We start from the raw sequence: 23,817 nt of genomic DNA on the forward strand, positions 1-23,817 counted from the left end.
AAAATTAGCTCTGATAAATAATCTCCATTCATTTAAATTTGAAGCATTTAAAGTCTAAGCTAAAGAAAGTACTGAGATCAAGATTTTAATGTGTAGTATGTAAGAACATGAGCTCTCAGAAAATCCAAGGTTAGAGTCCTGGTGCTTCTGTTTACTTATAAAATGGGTATAATTAATAGAATTAATTTGTTTGTTTTAGCTATTATATTTAGTTATGACAAAACATCCCCTTATGGGGACAGTGAAATGTCCCCATAATACAAAATTTATTATGAACGTGGTCGTGGGATAGATTCAGACCAGGAGTTTAACTTTATAAAGAATCACAGGAAGGAAGATCAGAAAGAAGAGAGTACTATTAAGAATATAGAGAAAAATAAAATAGAGAAAAGAGACAGGGGTGCTGGAGTCATCAGTTCTCTTCTCTGTTATGACTGGGCTGTGTTTCCAGTACTGGTCTGTTTCTGTCTGCCTTCTGATTTTCAAGGGTTTCTCATAATTTTTTCTAATGCTGTTATAAGTATATTATTATGAAAAAGTCCTGTATCATTTTTTTTTTAAAGATTTTATTTATTTATTTGACACAGAGAGACACAGCGAGAGAGGGAACACAAGCAGGGGGAGTGGGAGAGGGAGAAGCAGGCCTCCCGCCAAGCAGGGAGCGCGATGCGGGGCTTGATCCCAGGACCCTGGGATCATGACCTGAGCCGAAGGCAGACGCTTAATGACTGAGTCACCCAGGAGCCCCAGTCCTCTATCATTTTTAGGGATTTTCTAAAAAGGGGGAAAAACCTTAGTCTGTTAGGTTCCTTTTTAACCTATAAACAATTTATATAAAATGTAATAAATTAATAATCCTTTATTTTTGTCCTAGAAATACAATACTTGATTTCAAGACCATCTCTCATTTAAGAATACTAAAGTCAAGTGGAGATCGTTTTAAATATTCAACTCTATTAAATAATATACAAGTGGAAACTTTAAACGTTGATAAATAAAACAACGAGGGAAGCAAAGGAGCTCCAATTATAAACAATATAATCATAGATATAATTGGACCTATTTTTAAACACTGAAGTATCTACAATGCTTCAAAAAAATAATCTACATGGATCTCCAGGTTGTTAACATCTATAGGAAAAGTTATTGTAAGTACATTAATAAGTTAATTACATTTGTGGTTCATGACTAGGACTTACCAAGTTCTGCTAAGTTGCCAAATGCAACAAGACACATTTCTGTAAGAGCTGCATTTTGGCAATGGATGCCCAATAATTTCACTAAGGTAGGTATAACACCCATATTGATAAGCTGAGCTTGAAGGGAATCTGTAAAAAACAAACAGAAGTGTTTATGTATCAAATGAACATGAGTAAGAAGAAAGCACCTCTTATTCTCCCTATTGCAAACTCAATACTATTTCAATTACAGTAAATAAGATTAAGTCCATCCATACAATTGTCTGAAAAATCTTAAAACATTAGTTCACAAGAGTTTTGAATCTTTTCAACGACTAAAAGAAATTTAGAAATGAACTCAAATAACATGTCAAAACATAATTAAAAAAAAAAACAGGGTCGTATACCTTTGTAGAGTAGGCTTTAAAAATTTATAAATAATTAAACATTACCATTGCTAGTTATGTGAAAAGGTTAGACAAAGTAATATTTGTATTATAGGAAAGCAGAATATACGAAAAGCATAGAAAAACAAATTTAATAAAGACCAAGAGAAGAATCTTAGAATCCCTTAAAAACAGCTGCTTCATAATAAAGAATGAAAAATATATATAATACACAAAAATCATTTTGATTATTTGTAGCAGAATGTTCTTCGATGACTGCTAGGAAGGAAAGTAGTTTTTACAAGGAAAAAATGTGTTACTTAAAATATTTTTCTTTTCAAAGTTTTAATAAGAGTGACAAGCATTTTAGTAAAGAAAAGAAAATTTGGCTTGAGAAGTAAAGAGAATGAAATCAATATGCTTTGTCATCATTGCTTGCCTTCATTTTCTAAGAAATTGATTAGTTTTAAAGTACTTAACAGGCCTTGGATTTCCACAACGGCTCTTCATGAACAAATTATGACAGAATACCTGTAGCAAAGCTGAAGGTAAATAAACCAAATGAAAATCAAAAGTACTGCCTCTTACAAAATGCTAAGAAAGATATAAACACTTACATGCCTATGTAAAACATTATTACTATTAATAACTTTCATCCAAAGATACAGGAATGCTTTCAAAATTCTGTTTCCTTTGAAAATTATATGTCATTTTCAAGCTAATAATTTTCTCCAAATTCTTTTTAAAGTTACCTACTGGGAATCTAAAGATAAAAATCCCATTTATTACAAACATTTTCCTTAAAGCATGCATCCTTTGACAGTTTGCTTACTAATCTCTTCATCACTCTTTCTAGTTCTTAATCAATTGATAAGGAGGTGGTTGGGTGATTATCAGATAAGAACAAGAAGGTGGGTTGAGCTGCCTCACATTCCAGTTGATTATATGCCTGGCGGTCTTTGTAGTCAATTTTTCCTGCTTTTAGAATAAAGTATCAAGGGATAGCCAACCGACGCTTATCACCCTGAAAACTGATGAGTGGGTAATTACGCATACTATCTGGTTCAGTTGGGGGGGGGCCTATAACCAAAACAAGAAAATAGGCCTGGGAAAAAGGGAAGTTTACATTTAGAGTTCAAAGAGTCTAAAACAATTTCAAATTTTGCAATGGAATTATGAAATCTGGTCCAAAAAGAGACAGAAATAAAAGACTATATTCAACTAAATGATTTGTTCTTATGCCTTTAATGTTAAATATTTTTTCTTACTATACAATTCAGCAATTGATGAATGATTCACAGTATCTGTATTATAAGCAAATTACTTATGTTAAAAGGTATAGTGTTATGTGTTTTATCGGCAGAATACCTGTATTATGGTTATAGTATTTTTAACGATCATGCACCAATAAGCTTTCCAAGTCAGAAATTATTTTGATTACTTACCAGTAAAGTTCCTTATTATTGGATCACCTTTGCAGATCTTTGTTCTTTAGCAGTATTTTTAAATTTCATTTATTTATTTACTCATTTTGACTACCTCTTCAAATACTGCAGAGCTGTTGAATCATTAAGTTTCAGGTATGTAAGCGTGAGCACTAGCGCATGCATTGAGTGTGAGTCAAACTCCACTATATGTCTGCAATATATGTAAGCATCACACACACCCCCTCAGTACTGTTGGCACAAACTATAAAAATCCAACAGTCCAGGGACATCAGAGAAATAACAAATTTTATGGAGATAACTCAAGAGGAGAATACCACTTAGAAGATGATGTTCTTCACATTCTCCTAACTTGGCATCTCTACCACTTCCTTGGACTGCTTTTAAGGTATCATGAATTTTGGTTCCAGGGAAATGAGGGACAAAAAATATAGGAAATGTTGCATAGTTTCATAAAATCTTTGGCATACAAATTGAAGCAGGAATATTTGAAATTGTGGTAAATCAGGAGAAAAAAGAAGTATAGCCCAACGGCATTTGGTGTGAATCACCCTAATTCATGAAAATCACTTTCCTTTGGGAAAATGTGTTTTAAAGCTACCCAGGAGCCAAATTAATTGTATACTCACATACAACACACATACCACACACAAGTAAAGAGAAAAATTATATAGTCATCCAATGGACATACTCATTTTTGATCACTTGGGTGCTTTCTTTTATATCCATCTCTATGAGGCTAACTAAAACAAAAATTACACTCAAATAACTCTAAAGTCTGTTCATATCAATTGCAGGCAAGTCATTCTCCTTGGATAATGAAGGCCCAGATGAGGAAAAAAACTTTACTCAAACAGACTGATACAAATTTTCATTTCAAGATAAGCAGGCATCCTAGAACATGGTTCTCAAAATGGGGTCCCCAAAACCCTTTCAGAGGATCACAAAACCAAAACTACATTCATAAAAATACCAAGATTTTATATGCCTTTTGTACTTTACTGATATTTACACAATGGTGCAGAAACAGTGGTGGGTAAAACTGCTGGGGCTTTATTATCAATCTAGTCAGTGGCACCAACTTCTGTTGGTGGTCATCATATTCTGCCCCATCACACATTCACAGTAAAATAAATGCTATTCTTCTATGCAATTTTTTTAATTTTGCAATTTTTTTTTTTTAAGTAGGCTCCACACCAACATGAGGCTTGAACTCACGACTCTGAGATCAAGAGTCACATGCTCTACACACTGAGCCAGTTAGGTGCCTCAGCAATATTTTTTATTTTGAAAAGTTATTTTTCATAAAAATACATGGTAATGTGAGTTATTAATTTAAATGCAATATTAAATAATTTTTAAAATTGTCTCCATTTTAATTTCTAATATGGTAAATATTGATAGAGATGGCCCATATTTATAAACAAAAATTCTATAGGGTCTTCAATTTTTAAGTGTCTAAAAGAGTCCTGAGACCAAAAGTTTGAGAACCACTGCCAAAGGATTACCTAACTTCCATAGGAGATGGAAAACAAAACAAAACAGAACATGGAATAGAGATTCTGAAATTCAATGATGTGCTTGGCAAATGAAATAACAGGAAAAGAAATAAAAATTAAAAGCATGGTAGGAATCCTAGATTTTGGTGTTTGGATATTTTGAGCAAAATTACATTAAGCACCTGATCATTTTATTTTGCTTATTTGAGCAGAAACTCTACTTAAGCCTAGGAGAATATTCCATGGTTGGGTCTGTTTGCCTATTTCACTTACAACTTAGTATGTTATCAATAGTTTTTTTTGGAGGGGCAGGGCTAAGTAGGGGTCCTGTTTGTGTGGAATAAATTGGTATTAATTCTTATTGCTGGAAATAAATGATTAAGTTTAATCACTTTTTCTTATTGCCCAAAGAAAGCTTGTGAGTGGATTTCAAAGGATGGTAGGTGACACTCATTATGGATGGTATCAGGAGTATGACTTTTAAATCAGAGACTAACTGGAAGACATTCTTAGAACCAGATATAGTTCACATTCTCTAGAACTGAAAAAGTGAAACAGTGCAGGACTGAGAATTTTGGCATCCTTCAATGAATACCAGCAACTCCAGGGGAATGTTTATCAGAGCTCAACAAACACAATTCACAAAATGCAACCCAGGCTTGTACAGAGCAAACACTTATGTGTGAAAGACAGTCTTTAGACAGCACAATGTCATAAATGTCTGAAGACTTTTAAAGATTGCTCCTGACACACATCACAGACAAATACTGACCAAAATACAGAATTACAAAATATCAAGATGACACAGGCCCTACATGATCTATGGGGAGGAAGAGGAAGAAAGGCACTGAGGGGGTGCAATACAGATGCATATACAAAGAGATATAAGGCAATCAACGCATGCGCTGGTGTGAACACTTACCTACCTACATTTGAATTTCAATGGTTCCAAGTTCTTCAGGTCACACTCATGGAAACTCCAAAGAATGGAGATCTGGAGAGAAGATCTTAAGTTGAAGAACCTTTTTCCCCCTGAGTTTTAAGTTTAATGTTTAAAACATTGGTATAGATTATAGGTCCAGAAAAGAATCCCAGTAACTCAATTGAAGTTACGTTGATCAATTACTATAAAGAATAAGTTTAAGAAGACTGCAACACATGTTTACCTTATTCATAAGAAAAGGCCCTTATAGACAATATTATAAGATTATTAAGCTTATCAGTAAATAGGACTTAATGATGAAACTGTCAAAAAAAAGATACACACAATTCAAAATACATAGTTTCTACATTAGTATGTGTATATAGTATGTATACTATTCATACTATAAGGAGTACAATATTCCTATTTACAGGCGTGTATAAAAACCATCTACAATCAAGTGAATTATCTACAGTTGAAACAATAAACACAAGCAAATATAAATCTTGATGAATTGTAATACAAATTAGATAAAAGCCATTTGGGCATAATAAAGACTGAAGAAAATTGCCCCTGACTAATGGCATATATATATATATATACATATATACACATACACACATACTTCCAAAAAAGGACACAAAAATTAAAAATGATGTAAAACAGTGAATAGAAATGTTAAGTTTAAACAAGTTGTAGTGGATTAAATAGTGAAAAGTAAACTGACTTTACAGCTCCCAAGAGGATGATTCGTAGTTAAAAACTTTATACATCCACATGTGCATGTACACAGTTTTTCAGTTACTTATTACTTAATATCTTTTTGTTTGGTCAGGAAAGTGGAGAACTTTTATCTAAACCTAGTATTAAGCATTTAAAAGTAAAAATATTTACATATGTTTAAAATTAACTTCAAATCAAGCATTTTAAAAGCCCTCTTTAAACAAAACATGCATTACGTGTTCTACACCCAGATTATCCCTATAATTTGAACCTCAGGTTATACATTTTAATGACAAATAGTAATTTCAATGAAAAAAAAAAGAGAGAACCAAAATTCATTAGCACTGAGAATACTGGAGGTTTAAAACAACACATGTACACAATTCTTGTTTTCTGACAGTTAAAAAATAGAAAAGAATTCAAAAGTTTCTTCTGAAAATAAGAGTCTCTACAAGAGTAAAATCTCCCTTTTGTAAAAGTTTTAGAGATAATGACAGAATACGAGTGAGTATAATGTAAAACAATAGCAAAAAAAAAAAAAAAAAACCCCAAAGCAAAATCACAAGAGAAAGGAAAAATGTTTTATTATCCTTAAGAGACCTACCCATATACTGTTCTCAACCCAATAACACTTAGAGTGATTATGTCTTAATCTAGTAGATAATTTTTTTCCCCCTGGGCTCACTTCAGGTTAAATTACTACTACAGATCAGCTCTTGTAATGAATACTGCTACGAAGGAAATTTCTACAGATGTATCTACTCTGATTAAAGGAAACTCTATGCTTTCATCTCAGAAAGAAACTGGTCTTTTAAAGATTAAGACTTTTTTGTTTGTTTTCTTTTAAGATGACTACTGCCAGCCATTGCTTAAGCAGCTCTTAGTGGGAGAAATAGATCCTGTCTCTGATCTCAAATAGCATTGCTGAAGAAAGGCCATATCCATGGATGCATTAATTTAAACCTACATTTTTGCACAGCAAATTAAGCTCAGTGCCATGTTAATGTACATCTCAACATGTATACCTTACAAACATACAGAATTTAAAAACGTAAAAATTCTTTGTTTTACAGAAGGATTTACTGGCTTAAAAAAAGAAAACAAATAATACTAGTTATCCTGGAGCATTACTATTATTAATTTAAAATTACATGGAAATTCTTTGCAACACACAAACTATGTTAATAAGATACATTACATAACCATAAACCAAAAATTTCTGGCCAATCCTCATTTTTCAAACAGTATTTACTTAAAAAATTTTCATTTAACAAAATATAGGCAGTTTGGTCTTAACTGGATTTTACTTGTAGTTAGAAGACAGGATTACTAATTTTTATACAAGTGATTCTACATATGATACTTCTCTGCCTTGAGTTTTTCTCTGAATGGCTATTTTAAGTAGTCCACATTGAAGATGGACTGATAGGTGGCCAAAATCCATTATTCATCTCTGGCTTTAGCCTTAGCTCTTGGAAGGCCAAACATCTGAATACTTTACTTCAGTGTTATTTCTGGCACCTACAAACCTGTACATGGTCAATAATCATGGGCTTGATACCATCATGTTTCAACTGGTGTAGTAACATCAATAATAAAAACAAGGCCTAGTTTTCAGTTTTGCTGTTACTATCTAAATATTCATTTTTAAATTTAGGTAAGCATTCCATATATAGAGAAAATCTCCCTATGTGCTTCATATGCAGAAATTCTGTCAGTTGAAATGTAAATGTACATTTATATTGCAATACTTAGAATGTGACAATAACTAATGATGGTGAACAAACTATACAAATGTAAAAATTAAATCAAGGCAGAAAAATAGAGATCAGATTACCTATCCTCTTTAGAATTTATAACATAAAATAAATGTCAGGAGCTGTTTTTAATTTTTAGTTACTTAATTTCACTCAGGCCATGAATCTTCCAAAAAGAAGTCCAAATTGGGAATTCTTTATATCTAGTGATGATGAATTAAAATCAGAAAGCCAACCCTGCCACCTCAAATTTTTACTATGAGGAAAATCTTGAAAATAATATTCAATAACATCTATGATTAATTATCTTCAATCCAGACATAAAGCAAATAAAGAAAGAAAAACATGTTAGAGAATAAGGAACCCCAAACATATTTTGCTGCTCTATTGCCTTCAGTTAAAAATTGGTATCTATTGGGGCGCCTGGGTGGCTCAGTCGTTAAGCGTCTGCCTTCGGCTCAGGTCATGATTCCAGGTCCTGGGATCGAGCCCCGCATCGGGCTCCCTGCTCAGCGGGAAGCCTGTTTCTCCCTCTCCCCCTCCCCCTGCTTGTATTCCCTCTCTCGCTGTCAAATAAATAAATAAAATCTGTAAAAAATATATATATTAAAAAAAAATTGGTATCTATTTAGTATCACAATGCTATATGCACCACTATAATCTGATTTTAAGAAAATCTAGGAAGCTGAAAATCTTAAGTATTGTTTCTGTAATATAATGCCAAACTTTAAATCATTAAGGAAAAAACTATAACAATCATTTCATTTTTTTGTCATAAAATTTCAGATTCTTGCATTCAGAAGTTCATTCTGTAAATGGTCAAAGCTAAATATTAATGCCACTACTTGACCATGTGGAATTACACCAAATGTGCATTTTGTACACTTCTACTAAAATCCAAGTTCTTAGTTTATCCATTAAGTAACAGCATTATTATAGCAGTTTTTTGGAAGGATTATGATGAAAAGTTAAGCTAGTCTTATAGGTCAAATTTAATAGACCAAATTAGCAGGAGGCACAAGAACAACTAACCGTTCTGTCATTCAGTAAAACAATTTGTTTAAAATGACATTTGTAGCAGAACTTCTTGAGCGCAACCTGAGTAAATTCGAATGCTGTTAGACAAACAGTAAAAATTCAGAAATTTTTTACAAAGAGAAAACAGTAAATAAAGAATTACCAATATATGTTTTTAAATCCTAAAAACTTCTCAGCTGCACGATAAAAGTTTTTTAACACAATTTGTTTAACACACTAGAGTACTTTAATTTGACAAACTAGGCTTCAAAAGATGCAAACTTAAAAGCACATCTCCCAGGCCTTTTAAACAAGGGAAAAAAATGAACAGAAAATACACTGAAATGATATATTGGAAAATTAATACAATTATGGGAAAAAAGACAATAAGTTACAAAGAAAAAATTTTACATTTTGATTTTTTTACCTTAAAGTTAGGCAAAAAGTTTTTAGTATTTAGGAATTATATGTAATTATTAATTAGCTTGTACCCATAGTAAATAAACTGTGGAAATAGTTCCTCACTTACGCAAAGCAAATCATTTTCTAAACATCTAATATCTAGGAAGTATTCTTTCTTACATGTAATAAAGTAATACCAAAACATAAAAATAAACAAGTAGCTCAGGCGAAAGTGCTCTTAGTTTTTCATCAGGATTATTCCTTATTCATTTCTATTCTTCCTATTTTAAGTATGAAGAAAAAGTAAGCCAAGTTACAAGACTGAGGTCACCAGAAAAATGAATAATAGTTTGATTAAAATTGTGAAATTGTTGCTATTGGTTGACATGAAGGTAGCAGCTAAAATTAATTACATATTAAGTAATCTTCTAGTTACAGAGAAAATACTTTACAGGCCTATTTTAAACAACTGAATTTATGTACGGGCTGAATACTTAATTTCAATTGTTACGCTCCAGGTAATAAACCCATGCCTTTGAGTTGCATTTCCTCAAACAGAGATGGCCTCCCTTCAAACAGTTCAGTTATCATGAGTCTATACAGCAAATACATGTGAGAATTATTATAAGAGTATCCAGAGAGATTTTAGGAGCCATAAAAAAAGAGAAATTTGTCTTTCAATAATAGGGAGCTATTAAGATACTAGAGAAAAATGAGCTCTATTTGAAAAATCATACATATAAAATTAAATATAGATCACATGTATACATATATCATCATATCCTCAAACTGATATCCCGAATATCCAATATATATCATGTTCCTCATCCATCTATATATATATATGACATATATAATATAGGTTACATGAAGAAGCGAGTCATAAACTGTGTATATTATGTTAATCATTTTAGAAGGAAACCAATTTTTCCTTTCTTGATGGCATGTTTATTTCTTCTATTTTTCTCTCTTATGGCACAGCTTATATAAAACAAGTAACTTTAGTCCTTACTTTAGTGCTTACCATCAATAATTTTCTTAAGAATTATAACAGACTTCTCCCTGTATTTTATTACTCTAGCATAGGTATATTAAGAAAAAAATTAAATTCTTAATTACAGAGTTTTCCAAGAGATATTTACTGATTAATCATGGTCATCACGGTTATTACATATTACATGTAAGATAATAAAAATGGTGAAAAATTTTTATGAACAAGGTGTTAAATAACTCTGGTGCTTTGCTTTTGATTACTGGTTTGTTTCCATTCAAATTGCAGTCAACTTTCAAGTATACATGTGCAGATTTTTTGTTTGGGGATCACGTATGGTAAATTTTTCGCACCATCATCAGGATGTTTTCAATGCCACTTTCTGCTACTACAATGAACATGAATAGGGAATATCAAGTAATATAGTGGGCAAGAGTTTGTAATGCTTCTAAATTAATAAAGGAAATACATTCCAAAAACCCATTTTTCTTCCAAGTATTGATTTTGTTAATAAAAAAATTTTAGACAATACTAAATATCCAGAAGTCAATAAATATTTGCCAAACTTCTACTATAAGCTAAAACGGTGTTATGTTTGAAAATAGATCTGAACAAAATTTTTAGCCTTCGCTGCTATGTTTTGGCATTGGGCAACCAAAGCTAGAAAAAAAGATACCCAAGAAACTAATGAGATAAAAATATCTGTAATAATAGGTCTGAGTTTCTTGTTTATGGGTAAGTAATAAATAGATGAAGAAAATATAGGAAGCTCAGCATATTTCCTAAAAACTGAGTATCAAATTGTCAACATGCTTTGCTCTAACCACAACTGTCAAACACTCAGATTATTTTGGAGAGCCACAGAATTGAAGAGTGCTTTTCTGCCATGTGAAAAATAGGTATGATTTTTCCCAAAAGGATAAATTTTATTTTATTTTATTTATTTTTTTTTTTAAAGATTTTATTTATTTATTTGACAGAGAGAGATAGCGAGAGCAGGAACACAAGCAGGGGGAGTGGGAGAGGGAGAAGCAGGCTTCTTGCTGAGCAGGGAGCCCGATGTGGGACTTGATCCCAGGACCCTGGGATCATGACCTGAGCCGAAGGCAGACGCTTAACGACTGAGCCACCCAGGCGCCCCAAAAGGATAAATTTTAAATGATTTTTATTGAAAAAAAATTTTTGTCTTATTCTATTTAAACATGATTTTATTTATATAATATTATGGATACAACTTTTCTGGCTAAGCAATTATAACTTTCTCTATTCAGATATTCCACACTTACCAGTTTGGGTATAAAAAATTGTAATTGCTTCACAAATGGGGAAATAAAAGAATATACCCAGCTCATAGCTTAAAAGTGTACATTCCAGAGCCGGTTCAAAAATTATAAAACTCATGAACCTTGAGTTTTATATAGTTTTATCAAAGGGTACAAAAATACCTTTAGCACATACGTATTTTCATAATATATCTGTCTTGCATTTGGTTAGGAATTTTTTTTAATTCCCTATTTAATGGATTTAAAAATTGGATATGCTCACAGTTGTCTACCAGATGGACAGGAAGATAAATCTTAAGTCTCAGTCTGGTGTCAATTTACTTTTAGGACTAATATACAATTTGAAAATATTATCATCAAAGAAACTATGTTGGTGGATCTTTGTGACCATTTTCAGCACTCTCATATCTTTATATTTAAAAAAAATTATCTGTGAAGCTAAAGCAATAACTTCTTATAAGTAAGGCTTAAGTTACTGGGGCTGAGGACAGAGTTAATTTTTCTGGTAGAGTAACAATTTATCACTCAACTATTCTATTCAGTTACTAGCAGAGGCTTATGTACTGAAATTCAATAGTAAACACACATAAAAAGGAACTTCATTTTCCAGTGCTAATAAAAACGCTTCCTGAATTTCAAAAGGCTCTATTTTTTTTTTTTTTACTCATCTAGGGGTATATGATCAATATCAAATGATCTGAAGTTAGCCAAAAAGACCTAATATTTAAGTAGGCAAGTCTTTAAACACACATTTTAAAGAAAAGAGTAAGTAATCAACAAAAACAGTAATTATTTGCAATAATTATGTAAAACGAAAAGAATATAATTTAAGTTAAAGAGTATTATGGAGAAAAAGAATCACTTCACAAACTATGATCCCCATGACAGGCAAATGTAAATGCAAGCAGAGGAAAGAAGATAGTTAAACATTTGGCACCTGTTTTTTAAAATACTAAAGATAACTTTACTTCTATTTTATCTAATAAGTTTTGAAAGCTTCATTCCAATCACAGTTTTAGAATGATGGAACAAAAACACTTCTGCTCCAATAATGTTCGGAGAAAAGTTAATCAAGGTTTCTGAAGTATCTAAGTTATTTGTTGATAATACTTGCATGCCAGGAAAAAAGCCTACCCTCAACAAAACAAATATATTATGCATTTCAACTGTGGACTCTGATTGTTGTTAATTATTTCCTTCTCAATACACATGTCTACATATTGTGATACCCTACTATACGGACTCAAAGGAAACCTCAGTCTCCTCTGGATTAGAATTAGTGATATTTTTAAAGACCATTTGGCCATTTGATATGCTTTTGTACAGATCTTTGAACAACGGTTTTCTCAAACGACAATGAGTTTAAATCCATAACAACACTAATTTTTTTATATCCAAAGCTGCTCTAATAACTTCATGGCTAGTTTCTTTCATTTATCTTTCTAAACCATTCTCCCACTTAGCATCTTGTCCCACTTTCTCAGGTGTCCAAGATGAACACACGGTGAAGATGGGTGTCCAAGATGTCCCAAATGAAGCTAAAGCAACACGAACAACTGGCCAATGATTTCTTAATGCAATTCAGATATGTGTGCATTATCGTCAAATTTCAATTATTTAGGAACTAGCTATTCATTTTGTGGATTACCCAGACTCTCATTTCTGTTTCTCCTGTTCATTTTCTCTTCAAAACTGATTCTACCACAGGGGAAAAAAAAGTAGTGGTAGCTGACCCTATAAAGCTACCATTTGTTACTAGCTTGAGTTTAATAGGCTATCCATTTGACAAATAAAAACTATTTCTTACTATTATTGGAAATTTAAATTCAGAGGTTATCTGGTATCCTCTGTATAGGATGTGACCTGAGGACACATTCTAAGTTTAGCTCGTACAGTGCTAAAAAAGCACATGTAATCCAACATTTAAAAATCAGGTGTCACATGGAAAATTAGATTTGCAGCTTCCCCCCCATCTCCAAATGAAAGATATGGCAGTATTTGGCCAAAGTGCCATTAGAAACTACAGAGTAGAGGAGAGTAGTGGCCCTCCCTGTTCAATGAGACAAGGGCTGCAGTCCTCACTGTTTGTGGTTGTCCTTAACACCAAGGCCAAATGCCAGTAGCCATTGATCATCATGTTTATCTTTTTTTTTTTTTTTAATTATTGAGAATATTTCTTTGGACTCGTGACTACCAAAAGTGAAAAATGAAAAATATGCCTAAAGGTCCATGTGTTTCTAGAACACATGAAAGTAAAGAATGATATTACATGTTCAAAGTGCAAATAAAATATGTCTCTGTCAAAGACTACAGCTTAAGATGCCATTATAAAACAAACCACAGAAAGATATAGCCTAGAAACCTATCAGAATTTTTGAGTGTTGGATCCATGCTGTAACTCATATGATACATTTTCTGTGACATTTAAAAGTATAGTGAAGCTTTCATATCACCATTTTTATGTTCATTTAATTAACAACCATATAGGTTATCTGAAAATTCTGACATATCATTTGTTGCTAGGTTCTAAGAATGTTTTACAGAGAAAAGAAACTTCTATTGACAAGTACTTATTAAATTTCTAAAATCAGAAACTGCAATTACTCTGAACTTTTTCTAAGGCCAGATTTTATTAAAAGATTTCTTCTATTCTGACGAGTAAATCTAGTATCTAGATAAAATAATCTTACTAATATAGTGTTTGTGTTTTAAAGCTACTCCTGGCATTAATATAAAGTAATAAACATGAAGCTATTTTAAATACTGTTTATTTTTAAAATGTGAGTAAGTGAGAAATATTAAAGCATAGCATTATGTTGTTTTGGTTTGTGGTATTAGTTAACATGGGTAACCCTTCAAAACCTTGTCCCATTTAATAAATTAGAACATTCTGTATTTTTGAAACACTGTGATTTAATGTTGGCTAATTATTAATTTTATATGCCACTTATGAATTCTTTGCTCATAATTTTTCTAAATATTTTTGGTCTGTGCTACAGTAATGATGATTTTTAATCTCCCCCAGAGATAAAGCAAGTTTTCAATTTTGTTTACCATTCTCATTGCTATAGTTCATCAGCATGCCACAAAAGACAGTCAAGAGCTTCTCATTGGCGGGATCTGTTATACTGCACAGTGACCTTAAATGGTCAATTACAATCTGTGCACCACCTGCTTGGTCAACTGCACTTCTGCCCTCATCTGTAAAACAAAGAGTTAAATTAAAAATAAAAGAAAAAAGAAATGTACCTTACAATTTCAAATATAAAACATAACAATGTTATTCCTTACTTAGTGAGTAAGTAGAAAATAAACCTAGGCAGGGCATTAAATATGTCTTTTTGGAAAAACAAAACAAGTAAACATGGAAATGGGGGTGGGATGGGGAAAAGAGACAATCACTTTTTCAGAGAAAAAAAATTCTCCCTGGCATCATATAGGAGCTTAAAGAACTCTGTGTCCTAGGAATGTATGACTATCACATGTGAAAATTTTCACCTCCTCTTTCACAAATGACAATTCTGTGTAAGAGAAAAAAACAGGAACTAATATTTTATAGAATTTTTTTTTTCTCAGCTTGGAAGCCACTAAATATATCTTTCTATGAGTGTTTCTCAGTTATTATCAAAGAAAACCATCTAACTCACATAATAATTCTAGATCACAGTAAGGGTCTTTTAAATGGCATTTCTATAGTCCATAAGCATGTTCCTTTTCTCAATTCTTGCTATTTTATGTTTCATTTTTCATTATTCCCTCCATTCTAGAACACACCAGACAGGCAACATTACAACAAGAGGTCAAAATGATGGTCAGACATACCTTCTGTTATGTATACATATATATTCCATAGAACAGATGTCATTTAACTGTTGGAATATATAAAGAGCTTTAGAATACTTTTTAACCCCTGAAGGTAGGAATGGAAAGAGATGAAAGAAAGAGTATCTGTCTTTCTAAACCTGACTTTCTTCATATAAAAGAAATAGGAGAGCTATAAGTATGAGCCACATATGTGATTTAAATTTACTAGTAGCCACATGAAAAAAAAAGAAAAAGAAACAAGTAAAAAAATTAATTTTAATAACCTATTTTATTAAATCCAATAAAACATCATCCCAATATGCAATCAATATATAGATTATTAATGAAATATTTTAAATTGTCTTTTTTGTGATAAATCTTTGAAATCTGAGTGTACTCTATACTTATAGTCACATGTTAATTCAGACTAGCCACATTTCACAATTGTTTAATAGCCAAATCTGGCTAGTGGCCACCATACTGGACAGGGCAGCTACAGAAGCATGGTCTAAAGGGTCAGTAAAAGAAATGGCTCACAAGGGCATTACAGCTACTAAGTAAATGAAAGATTTTCATTTTTCTAATAAGAAAACTAAAACTAAGGTCATATCTTTATAATTGTTGCTGAATCATATTAGACAATGAAACAATATATATCAGTTCTTATGGTGTACACACACACACACCCCCCTCATATAGCAGGGCCTCATAAATATTTGCTTGATAACTTTGAAAATTTTTCAGGAAATCCATACTCACGTGAAATAACATAATTTTATCCACTTAGCTTTATTGTATTGTTATATAGTTGCAGGACGGGAACCTATGCTCATCAGCTAATAAAATCACAGAAAACTCCTAATTGTCAGGGTAACTAGTCAGATAAGCCAGCCAAGAACATTGGTCATATCTCATTTAGAAATCTAACATCCGAAGTTTTACTGTCCAATAACATAAGTGTAATGTTGGGCAATTTGTATGGGGATGATGTCAGAGAAAATTGAACATGATGATTACAAATCTAAATGTTCAGACCTTCAATAATATAAATATACAATATATGCCATGCCTAAAATGTGAAGCTTAAATGGTCCTTGATTCAAATTGCTGATTAAATATGGGCTTTCAAAATATAAATCAAATAGGCTTAGGACTTAGAAATCTTAGAGAATTACTAAACTAAGTCTTAAATTCATGTTCTAGGAAACTAAGACTTAAAAACCTTGTGGAGCCTATTTGCAGTGAATTTTAAAAGCTAAGCTGGCTTCCTACCAACAGTTAACTATTTGGGGCGCCTGGGTAGGTCAGTCAGTTAAATGTCTGCCTTTGGCTCAGGTCATGATATCAGGGTTCTGGGATCGAGCCCCCGCCTCGGGCTCCTTGCTCAGCAGAGAGTCTGCTTCTCTCTCCGCCCTCTCCTGACTCATGCTCTCGCTCTCTCTGTCTCTAATAAATGAATGAAATCTTAATTTTTTTTATTTTTTAAAAGATTATTTATTTATTTATTTGACAGAGAGATAGAGAGCACAAGTAGGCAGAGCGGCAGGCAGAGGGCGAGGGAGAAGCAGGCTCTCTGTTGAGCAGGGAACCTGATGCAGGACTCAATCCCAGGACCCTGGGATCATGAACTGAGCCAAAGGCAGTTGCTTAACCAACTTAGCCACCCAGGTGCCCAATGAATGAAATCTTAAAAAAAAAAAAAAAAAAAAAAAGTTAACTACTCAGTATTCAAAATATTCAGTAATGTAATAAATTTTTATACAAATTTATTTAACAAATCTGTTCATCATATTTAATAATGCAATAAATAAGAACATAATTACAATTAGAAGGCAAACCACCTATTTATGTTTGAGAACCACAGTGGTTTTCTTCTTTTCCTTTCCTTCCTTCTTCAGTTCCCTTCCTCCCTCCCTCCCCTGTTTGGATTATTTACAACATAGCTCTTCATTCATGTATTATCAGCAGTTGATTACAGAACATAAACTCAGTCTCTGTATTAGAAATTACATTATACCAAATCTGAGAAGAAAAATAAAGCACATATAAAAATAGATATCTAAGCTAAAAAAGTATTCACCACCACTACAGGAATGTTTATGCAGTTTCTTCCTCTCCCCCTTTTTTGACAAGTCATCCAGGGAAATAAGATTAAAGATAATTTTATTAACATATTTTAAAGAACTGGAGGATGCAAAGGAATAAATGACAATGCTGCATTCTATTACTCTACCAAAACCAGTGAAAGAGTTTGTCTTTAAGGGTATCTTATGAATCATTTACAATACATATTAGATCATCTGTCATTGCACAAGTCCATATAAATTGTTCTCCCACAATAAAGGTAGCTCTACAGTTTTATGTTACAATATTAAAATGAGTATTATTACTGTTCACTTAAAAATAATTTACAAAAGGTCCCTTATCCTAAACTCTCATATCTCTGAAATATAGGCTGACTTTTAACTCTTCTCATAATAACTAACTCCTAACTTGTGAAGCATCCTGCACTGCCACTTCTAGAAATATAATTTATATCTTAATTTTCCATAATTATGAGGTTTCCAAACACTGGGTCAAAGTGCAGCCCACCAACTCTTTAGGCCCTGCTAGATTCTTTAATGATGACTTGTCATACGAAGGAAGTTTCCAGCACAAGTATGATATTTCTTCACAGTAGGTAAGAGCTGAGCTATAAATCTAAAGAGATACTGCACTTCCATTACTCTTCAGCAGCCAAAAGCAGGAAGCAATAAAACTTGCTTGTCATGGTTATTATGTCTCACAAATGAGAAAAAAAATGTTACCAAAAAAAGTTACCAAGGTGATATTCCATTATCAGGTACAAATTATATAGTAAGGCTGAGGAAAGAACCTAAAATAACCACTGAATACAATCATTTTGATGTGTTACAGTGTATTCTAATTTCAGATTTACTTGTATGTTTCCCCAACTAGGCTCCTTCTCTGTTCTGGGCAACAAATGCCCAGTACATAGTAGACACTCAGTATTTACTGAATAAATGGGGCCTTTGCTTAGATTTTGGTAAATTATCATTTACCTAGAGGATGAATGTGTGTGTGTGTGTGTGTGTGTGTGTGTGTGTGTGTGTGGAAAGAAACAGAGAGAGAATGAGAATGAAAATCATTTACTTGCTTTTGTTTTTAACCACCACAATATGGTTATGGAATAGTTTAGCTTTGCTTGTTTTTTGAACTTTATTTGAATGGAATCATGTTGTATTTATTCTTTTGTGCTTATCTTCCTGTACTCAGTATTATGTTTGTGAAATTCTGTTTCATGCTTCCTGTTGTATAATATTCATTGTACGAACACATCTCAATTATTTACCTATTCTCTTGATGAGTATTACTTGGGTTGTTCCTACGTTTGGGCTATTCTTTACAATACATAGATGGTACTGTTGGCTCACTGAATTTGTGTATCTTCCACTTTCTCCATAATGACAAACAGGTTGCCAAAGCCAGTGTATACTCCCTCCAGCTGCATGTGAGTTCATTGCTTCACCCCTCCACTACTGCTTGGGTATTATTTGATTTTTAAGGTTTAGGCAATCTGGTAGGTAAGGCTGAACCTATTCCAGAACATACAAAAGCAGGTCTTTGCTGACAGTCTCCTTTTCTGTACATTCAATAAGGCAATTAATTTGGTATCGAGTGTAGACAGCATTACATGAAAAAAAAACCACACACAAAAAAACCCAACAACCCAACCCACAACAGTTCAAAGGAGAGAAAGAAACAGATAAATGCAGAGAAACACAGACATTAGAAATTGAAAGAAAAAATGGAAAGACAGCTAAGTAGCTAGTAGAAAGTATCTATCAAGCCTATGTAATAATATGACTAAGTACAATTCTGGAACTTTCTTATATTCATGCTTTATAGAAAAGCCTTATAATAACATCAGCAAATACATTGGTTTTTTTTGTTTTTTTTTTTTTTATAATTTCTGTCATCATCAGATTTCCAAAAGACAAGATAGAAAGCTCAAATCTTTGAAAACACTAGGAGAAAAACTGAGGAGGCAGCATGGTACTAGATGTAGAAGCAGCCTATAATCTGCAAAAGCAAGTTTTACCTAAAATTAGTTTTTTACAATTTAAAAGTCTATGACTTTCATGCTGCTTCCACTTTTGTGATTTAAACATTTCATATTTCTTCTCAGAAATTCTCAGTATGAAATACAAATTTAAAAATCTATTTAAAAAATTATGCCTACATGCATAATTGATATTAGTTTCCTCCTACCCTCTAATTATTTGTATAACAACAGGATTTTGGTTCCTTATGCATCCATCTGCTCAAACTTACTTCCTAGTAAAAGTAATAATCCTTTGTGACATCAGGAATGGTTACTGTGGTGATGACTAGGATGCACACCTGAGAAAATGATGACCTGAGAGCAATAAACGGTAGTAGCTGATCATTCTAATAAGCTCTCATCTAAATTTTGTTACAAATTACTACTGAGAAACATGAGGAAAGTATGTATGTATGGAGACACTGTTCAATAAATTAGCTTTTATGTTTTCAAAGAAATTGTAGCAAATAAAGAGTTCACCTTTAACATTCTGAAGGGTCATGGATTTGTGACCACCTCCCTCTCTGTTTTCTATAAAAGCATCCTGTACCTAATGATCTGCAAGTGCTAATTAAAGATGCTGGCTCATTTTAGGCTGCACACAACACTACAGTAAGTGCTAGAGTGTCTGGTATACTTAAAAGTGGAACAGAGCATAAAAGCCATAAAGGCTTTCTAAGGTTACTGATGGCAAAAATGAAAGCTAAGGCATGGAGAAGATAAATACAAATGACTTATATTGTAAACGTACTTTAGAGATCATATTATGATAAGTGAATTAAGAAGATAAATGATAAACCTTATTTCTTTTTCCCTTTGTTCAACTCGGACTTTGCTTAAAGAGATCATGATGATTAAATATCAGCATTCTGAACTAAAACTTGGGAAATCTGAATTTTAATTCAACGTTCCCTCATTAAACACACAAAAAAGGTATAGTGAAATACTTTTGCCCTGCATTAAGACAACAGCACTGTCTAGTATCAATTAAGAATCTGGTTTTGGAAAGTCACTTCGAAAAAGTTCTTTGGTATCTCTCCCCCAAAAATCTTTTTAGAGTATCCATGAACTTAACAAATATTAAGACTAATCTATACACTACAACAGGTGTCCAAAATGCACGCTGAACATAGAGAGTGGTTGATAGATAAAATCTATTTAACATAAAATTGGTTAAAAGCTTGAAGAGGCACAGTACAATAACACAAGTTGCACAACCATATCAAAACTCAGAGTCACTAATCCATTCAATGAGATGCATTTTGAGAGTGAAACATTTCTAAAACTCCTAGAGAATGTGCTCTTAACAACAATATTTAAAAACACAGCAAAGAATGAACAAATTACACAATCTTTTCTTAAACTTTGAAAATCATAAGCCTCATAAGCATGGACAAAGTCTTAAACTGTGCTGCAGTGTCTTTTCTCATGTCCCTTTCACATCACCCATGAGGACCCACCCATGGGTCACAACTTTCTAAAGCCGCTCCCTTTCTCAACATCTGCATTCTTAACAGAAACCACTGAGAAAACAGAAGACATCAAACAATCTTCCTCACTTTTCAACCCTCCTCTCCACTATTAGATCTAGGAGCATGTGCATCATTTTCCAAACACTTTTAGTATCCCCTGTTGTAATTTAAGTTCAATTATAGCTAAATAACGGTCAAGAAAAGAAAGTGAGATCTATTTTCAATATAAGGTAAAACTTTTACTCTTCAAGTAAAGAAAGCTGTAGACATGTCATGAGCTAAGTAAGGTCTCCGAGGAGCTGAATGCAAAGAACATTTAATAATGAAATCCTAGGACTAGTCCTGGTTACTGAGAGTGGGAATCTGAATTTCTTTGTTACCTAAAATTTGAAATGTTAACTTAAGAATTTCAAAAAGGTAAGGTATAAGTTGTTAATATTAGAAAAACTATAATATCACTGAAGAAATGACTTATAAAGTAACTATAATAAGTTTCCAGGTTGTAAGTTTTGTTAAGTTTGACCATAAGAAAGCCTCTTAATCTGAGCTTTTTTTTTTTTTTTTTAGCTCTGATACTCTCTTATTCATTTCTATTTCAACTTCTATTTCTACTCTGTGTTGTATACACAGGAAGTACTAGTGTATGCTGTGTTTGGTTTTGTTTTCCAATGTATTAAAAAAAACAAAACCTCAAATCTTGCTACTTTAACTTTCCAATCATTAATCATTATAATTCAGGCACTTATTTTTATTTTCCCCAAGTAACTATTACTAGAAACTATAAAGACTTATGGTAAATAAATCAAACATTCTTTTTACAAGCTAAGCTGGAAAGCTGAGACCTTTTTTCCTGCTGAGTTCTGAAAAATTATACTATTTAGAAATAATAATTTTTAAAGTGCTCTTTCTTAGTAAACACAAAGGTGATTCAGAATAGATGCTTAAAATCAAAACAATTATAACTTAAGTCCTTACTAGTATTAGTTTGCAAAAAGCAATAGCATTACAAAGGTGTCACGATAAAATTTATTTTAATGAAGTTCCGCATTGCTTTTCTTCAGAATCCACTGCTATGCTACTTTTTAAACTCTAAGAACAAATTATCTTTTTTTTTTTAAAGATTTTATTTTTATTTATTTATTTATTTGACAGAGAGAGATAGGTAGAGCAGGAACACAAGCAGGGGGAGTGGGAGAGGGAGAGGCAGGCTTCCTGCCGAGCAGGGAGCCTGATGTGGGACTTGATCCCAGGACCCCAGGATCATGACCTGAGCTGAAGGCAGATGCTTAACGACTGAGCCACCCAGGTGCCCAGAACAAATTATCTTATTATGATAGAATCTGAACACATGTAAATATATTCTGAAAAAGGATTTCAAAACAAAAGGCAACATAAATTGGACTCTTACATGTAGGGATGCAAATACTACTCTGAGTCTTTTTAGTCAATACCAAACTATAACTAGAGACTAGATTTTAAACTTCAAAGAGACCATTAGTTCTCAGTGAATGCCAGCCACATGTGTTATGTAATTCAGATGTCTTAGAAAGCTAAATGAACAATTACTGAAAATCCCCAAACTATCCCATTACTGAGCTAAGGAAATGACTGAATTGCCTAATTTTACTAGAACTCTATGTAAACAATGCTCCAAATAAGCAGCAAATGGGACAGTTTATAAATATTTTCATTAATTTTAAAAGTTAGTTGCTTTTTTTTTCAAATTTACCTGAATTGAAAAGGAATCAAATATCAAAATTCTTCCTAGAAAGTTAAAATAAATTCATGACACAAAGATTTATTCATAAGTGTATTCTTAGCTTGCCTTTCAAATTCAGTAGTTTAATATCTTTACCTGTTTGAGACAATGTTACTGATTTGGAGTATGCTTTTGAGATACAGACATTATTCCTGCTTATTATGGGTTAAATTGTGTTCCTCCAAAATATAAGCAAGTCCTAACCCCCAGGACTTCAGAATGTGACCTTATTTGGAAACAGGGTCACTGCAGATGCGAATAGACAAGATGAGGTCATGCTAGAGTAAGGTGGGTCCTTAATGCAATATGGCTAGTATCCTTTTAAGAGAAGAGAGATGCAGAGAGGAGAATGCCATGGGAAAATATAAAAACACAAAGGGAGAAGACAGCATGTAAAGACAGAAGAAGAAAATGGAGTTTACTGCCACAAGCCAAGGAACTCCTGAGGACACCAGAAGCTAGGAAAGCAAAAAAAAAAAAAAAGCCTCTCTGCATACAGATTTCAGAGGGAGCACAGCCTTGCTGACACCCTGATTTTGGACCTCTAGCCTCTACAACTACAATACAATAAATTTCTGTTGCTTTAAGCCATCCAGTTTGTGGTATTTTATTATAGCATTCCTAGGAAACTAATACACTTCTCCACATAAACAATGTGGAATATTCAAGCTTCATACAAAAAAAAAAAAGTATTTGAAATTTAAGTAAGCCTTTACTATATATTCAGATTTTATACATCTCACAGAAATTATGGTTTTCAGATTACTACCAATAATACATCTCATGTATAATTAATATAGGATTTTAATTAATTGTCGGTATACATGTGCAAACTGTGATACGGGCACAACCAAAGGAAAATTAGTTATTTCCTCATTACTTAATCTACTGTCTGAATTTCTTTTCCACTCAGCATCAAAATGTTTAGAAAAGGGATTTTACTCTATGGACTAATAGTAATAGTGATGGAGGCTCTGCATAGTGCTTGTGACCCACAGTCTACTGTTGGAATAGGAATAGGAATATGGAGGGAATCCCTCTGTGGCATGTGCATACCACGTATGGTATATGCAT

At 32.7% G+C, this 23,817-nt stretch overlaps 1 protein-coding gene across 8 annotated transcripts in view; it reads right to left on the reverse strand.

Annotated features, from left to right (window-relative positions):
• Window positions 1-23,817, reverse strand: part of RAP1GDS1 (Rap1 GTPase-GDP dissociation stimulator 1) — a 156,642-nt gene that overhangs the window by 41,921 nt on the left and 90,904 nt on the right. For 7 of the 8 annotated variants that reach the window (XM_035004470.1, XM_035004469.1, XM_035004471.1 and 4 more), the window contains 2 exons: window positions 14,658-14,804; window positions 1,200-1,328 (listed from right to left, as the gene is read on the reverse strand). In XM_035004470.1, coding sequence (XP_034860361.1) covers window positions 1,200-1,328; window positions 14,658-14,804 — 276 coding nt within the window. The remainder of the gene's footprint in view (window positions 1-1,199; window positions 1,329-14,657; window positions 14,805-23,817) is intronic. The other variant, XM_035004472.1, reaches the window with a different exon arrangement.

Source organism: Mirounga leonina, unplaced genomic scaffold, assembly GCF_011800145.1.
Source record: "Mirounga leonina isolate KUSES-001 unplaced genomic scaffold, KU_Mleo_1.0 Mir_129, whole genome shotgun sequence".
In the NCBI taxonomy this organism is placed as follows: Eukaryota; Metazoa; Chordata; class Mammalia; order Carnivora; family Phocidae; genus Mirounga; species Mirounga leonina.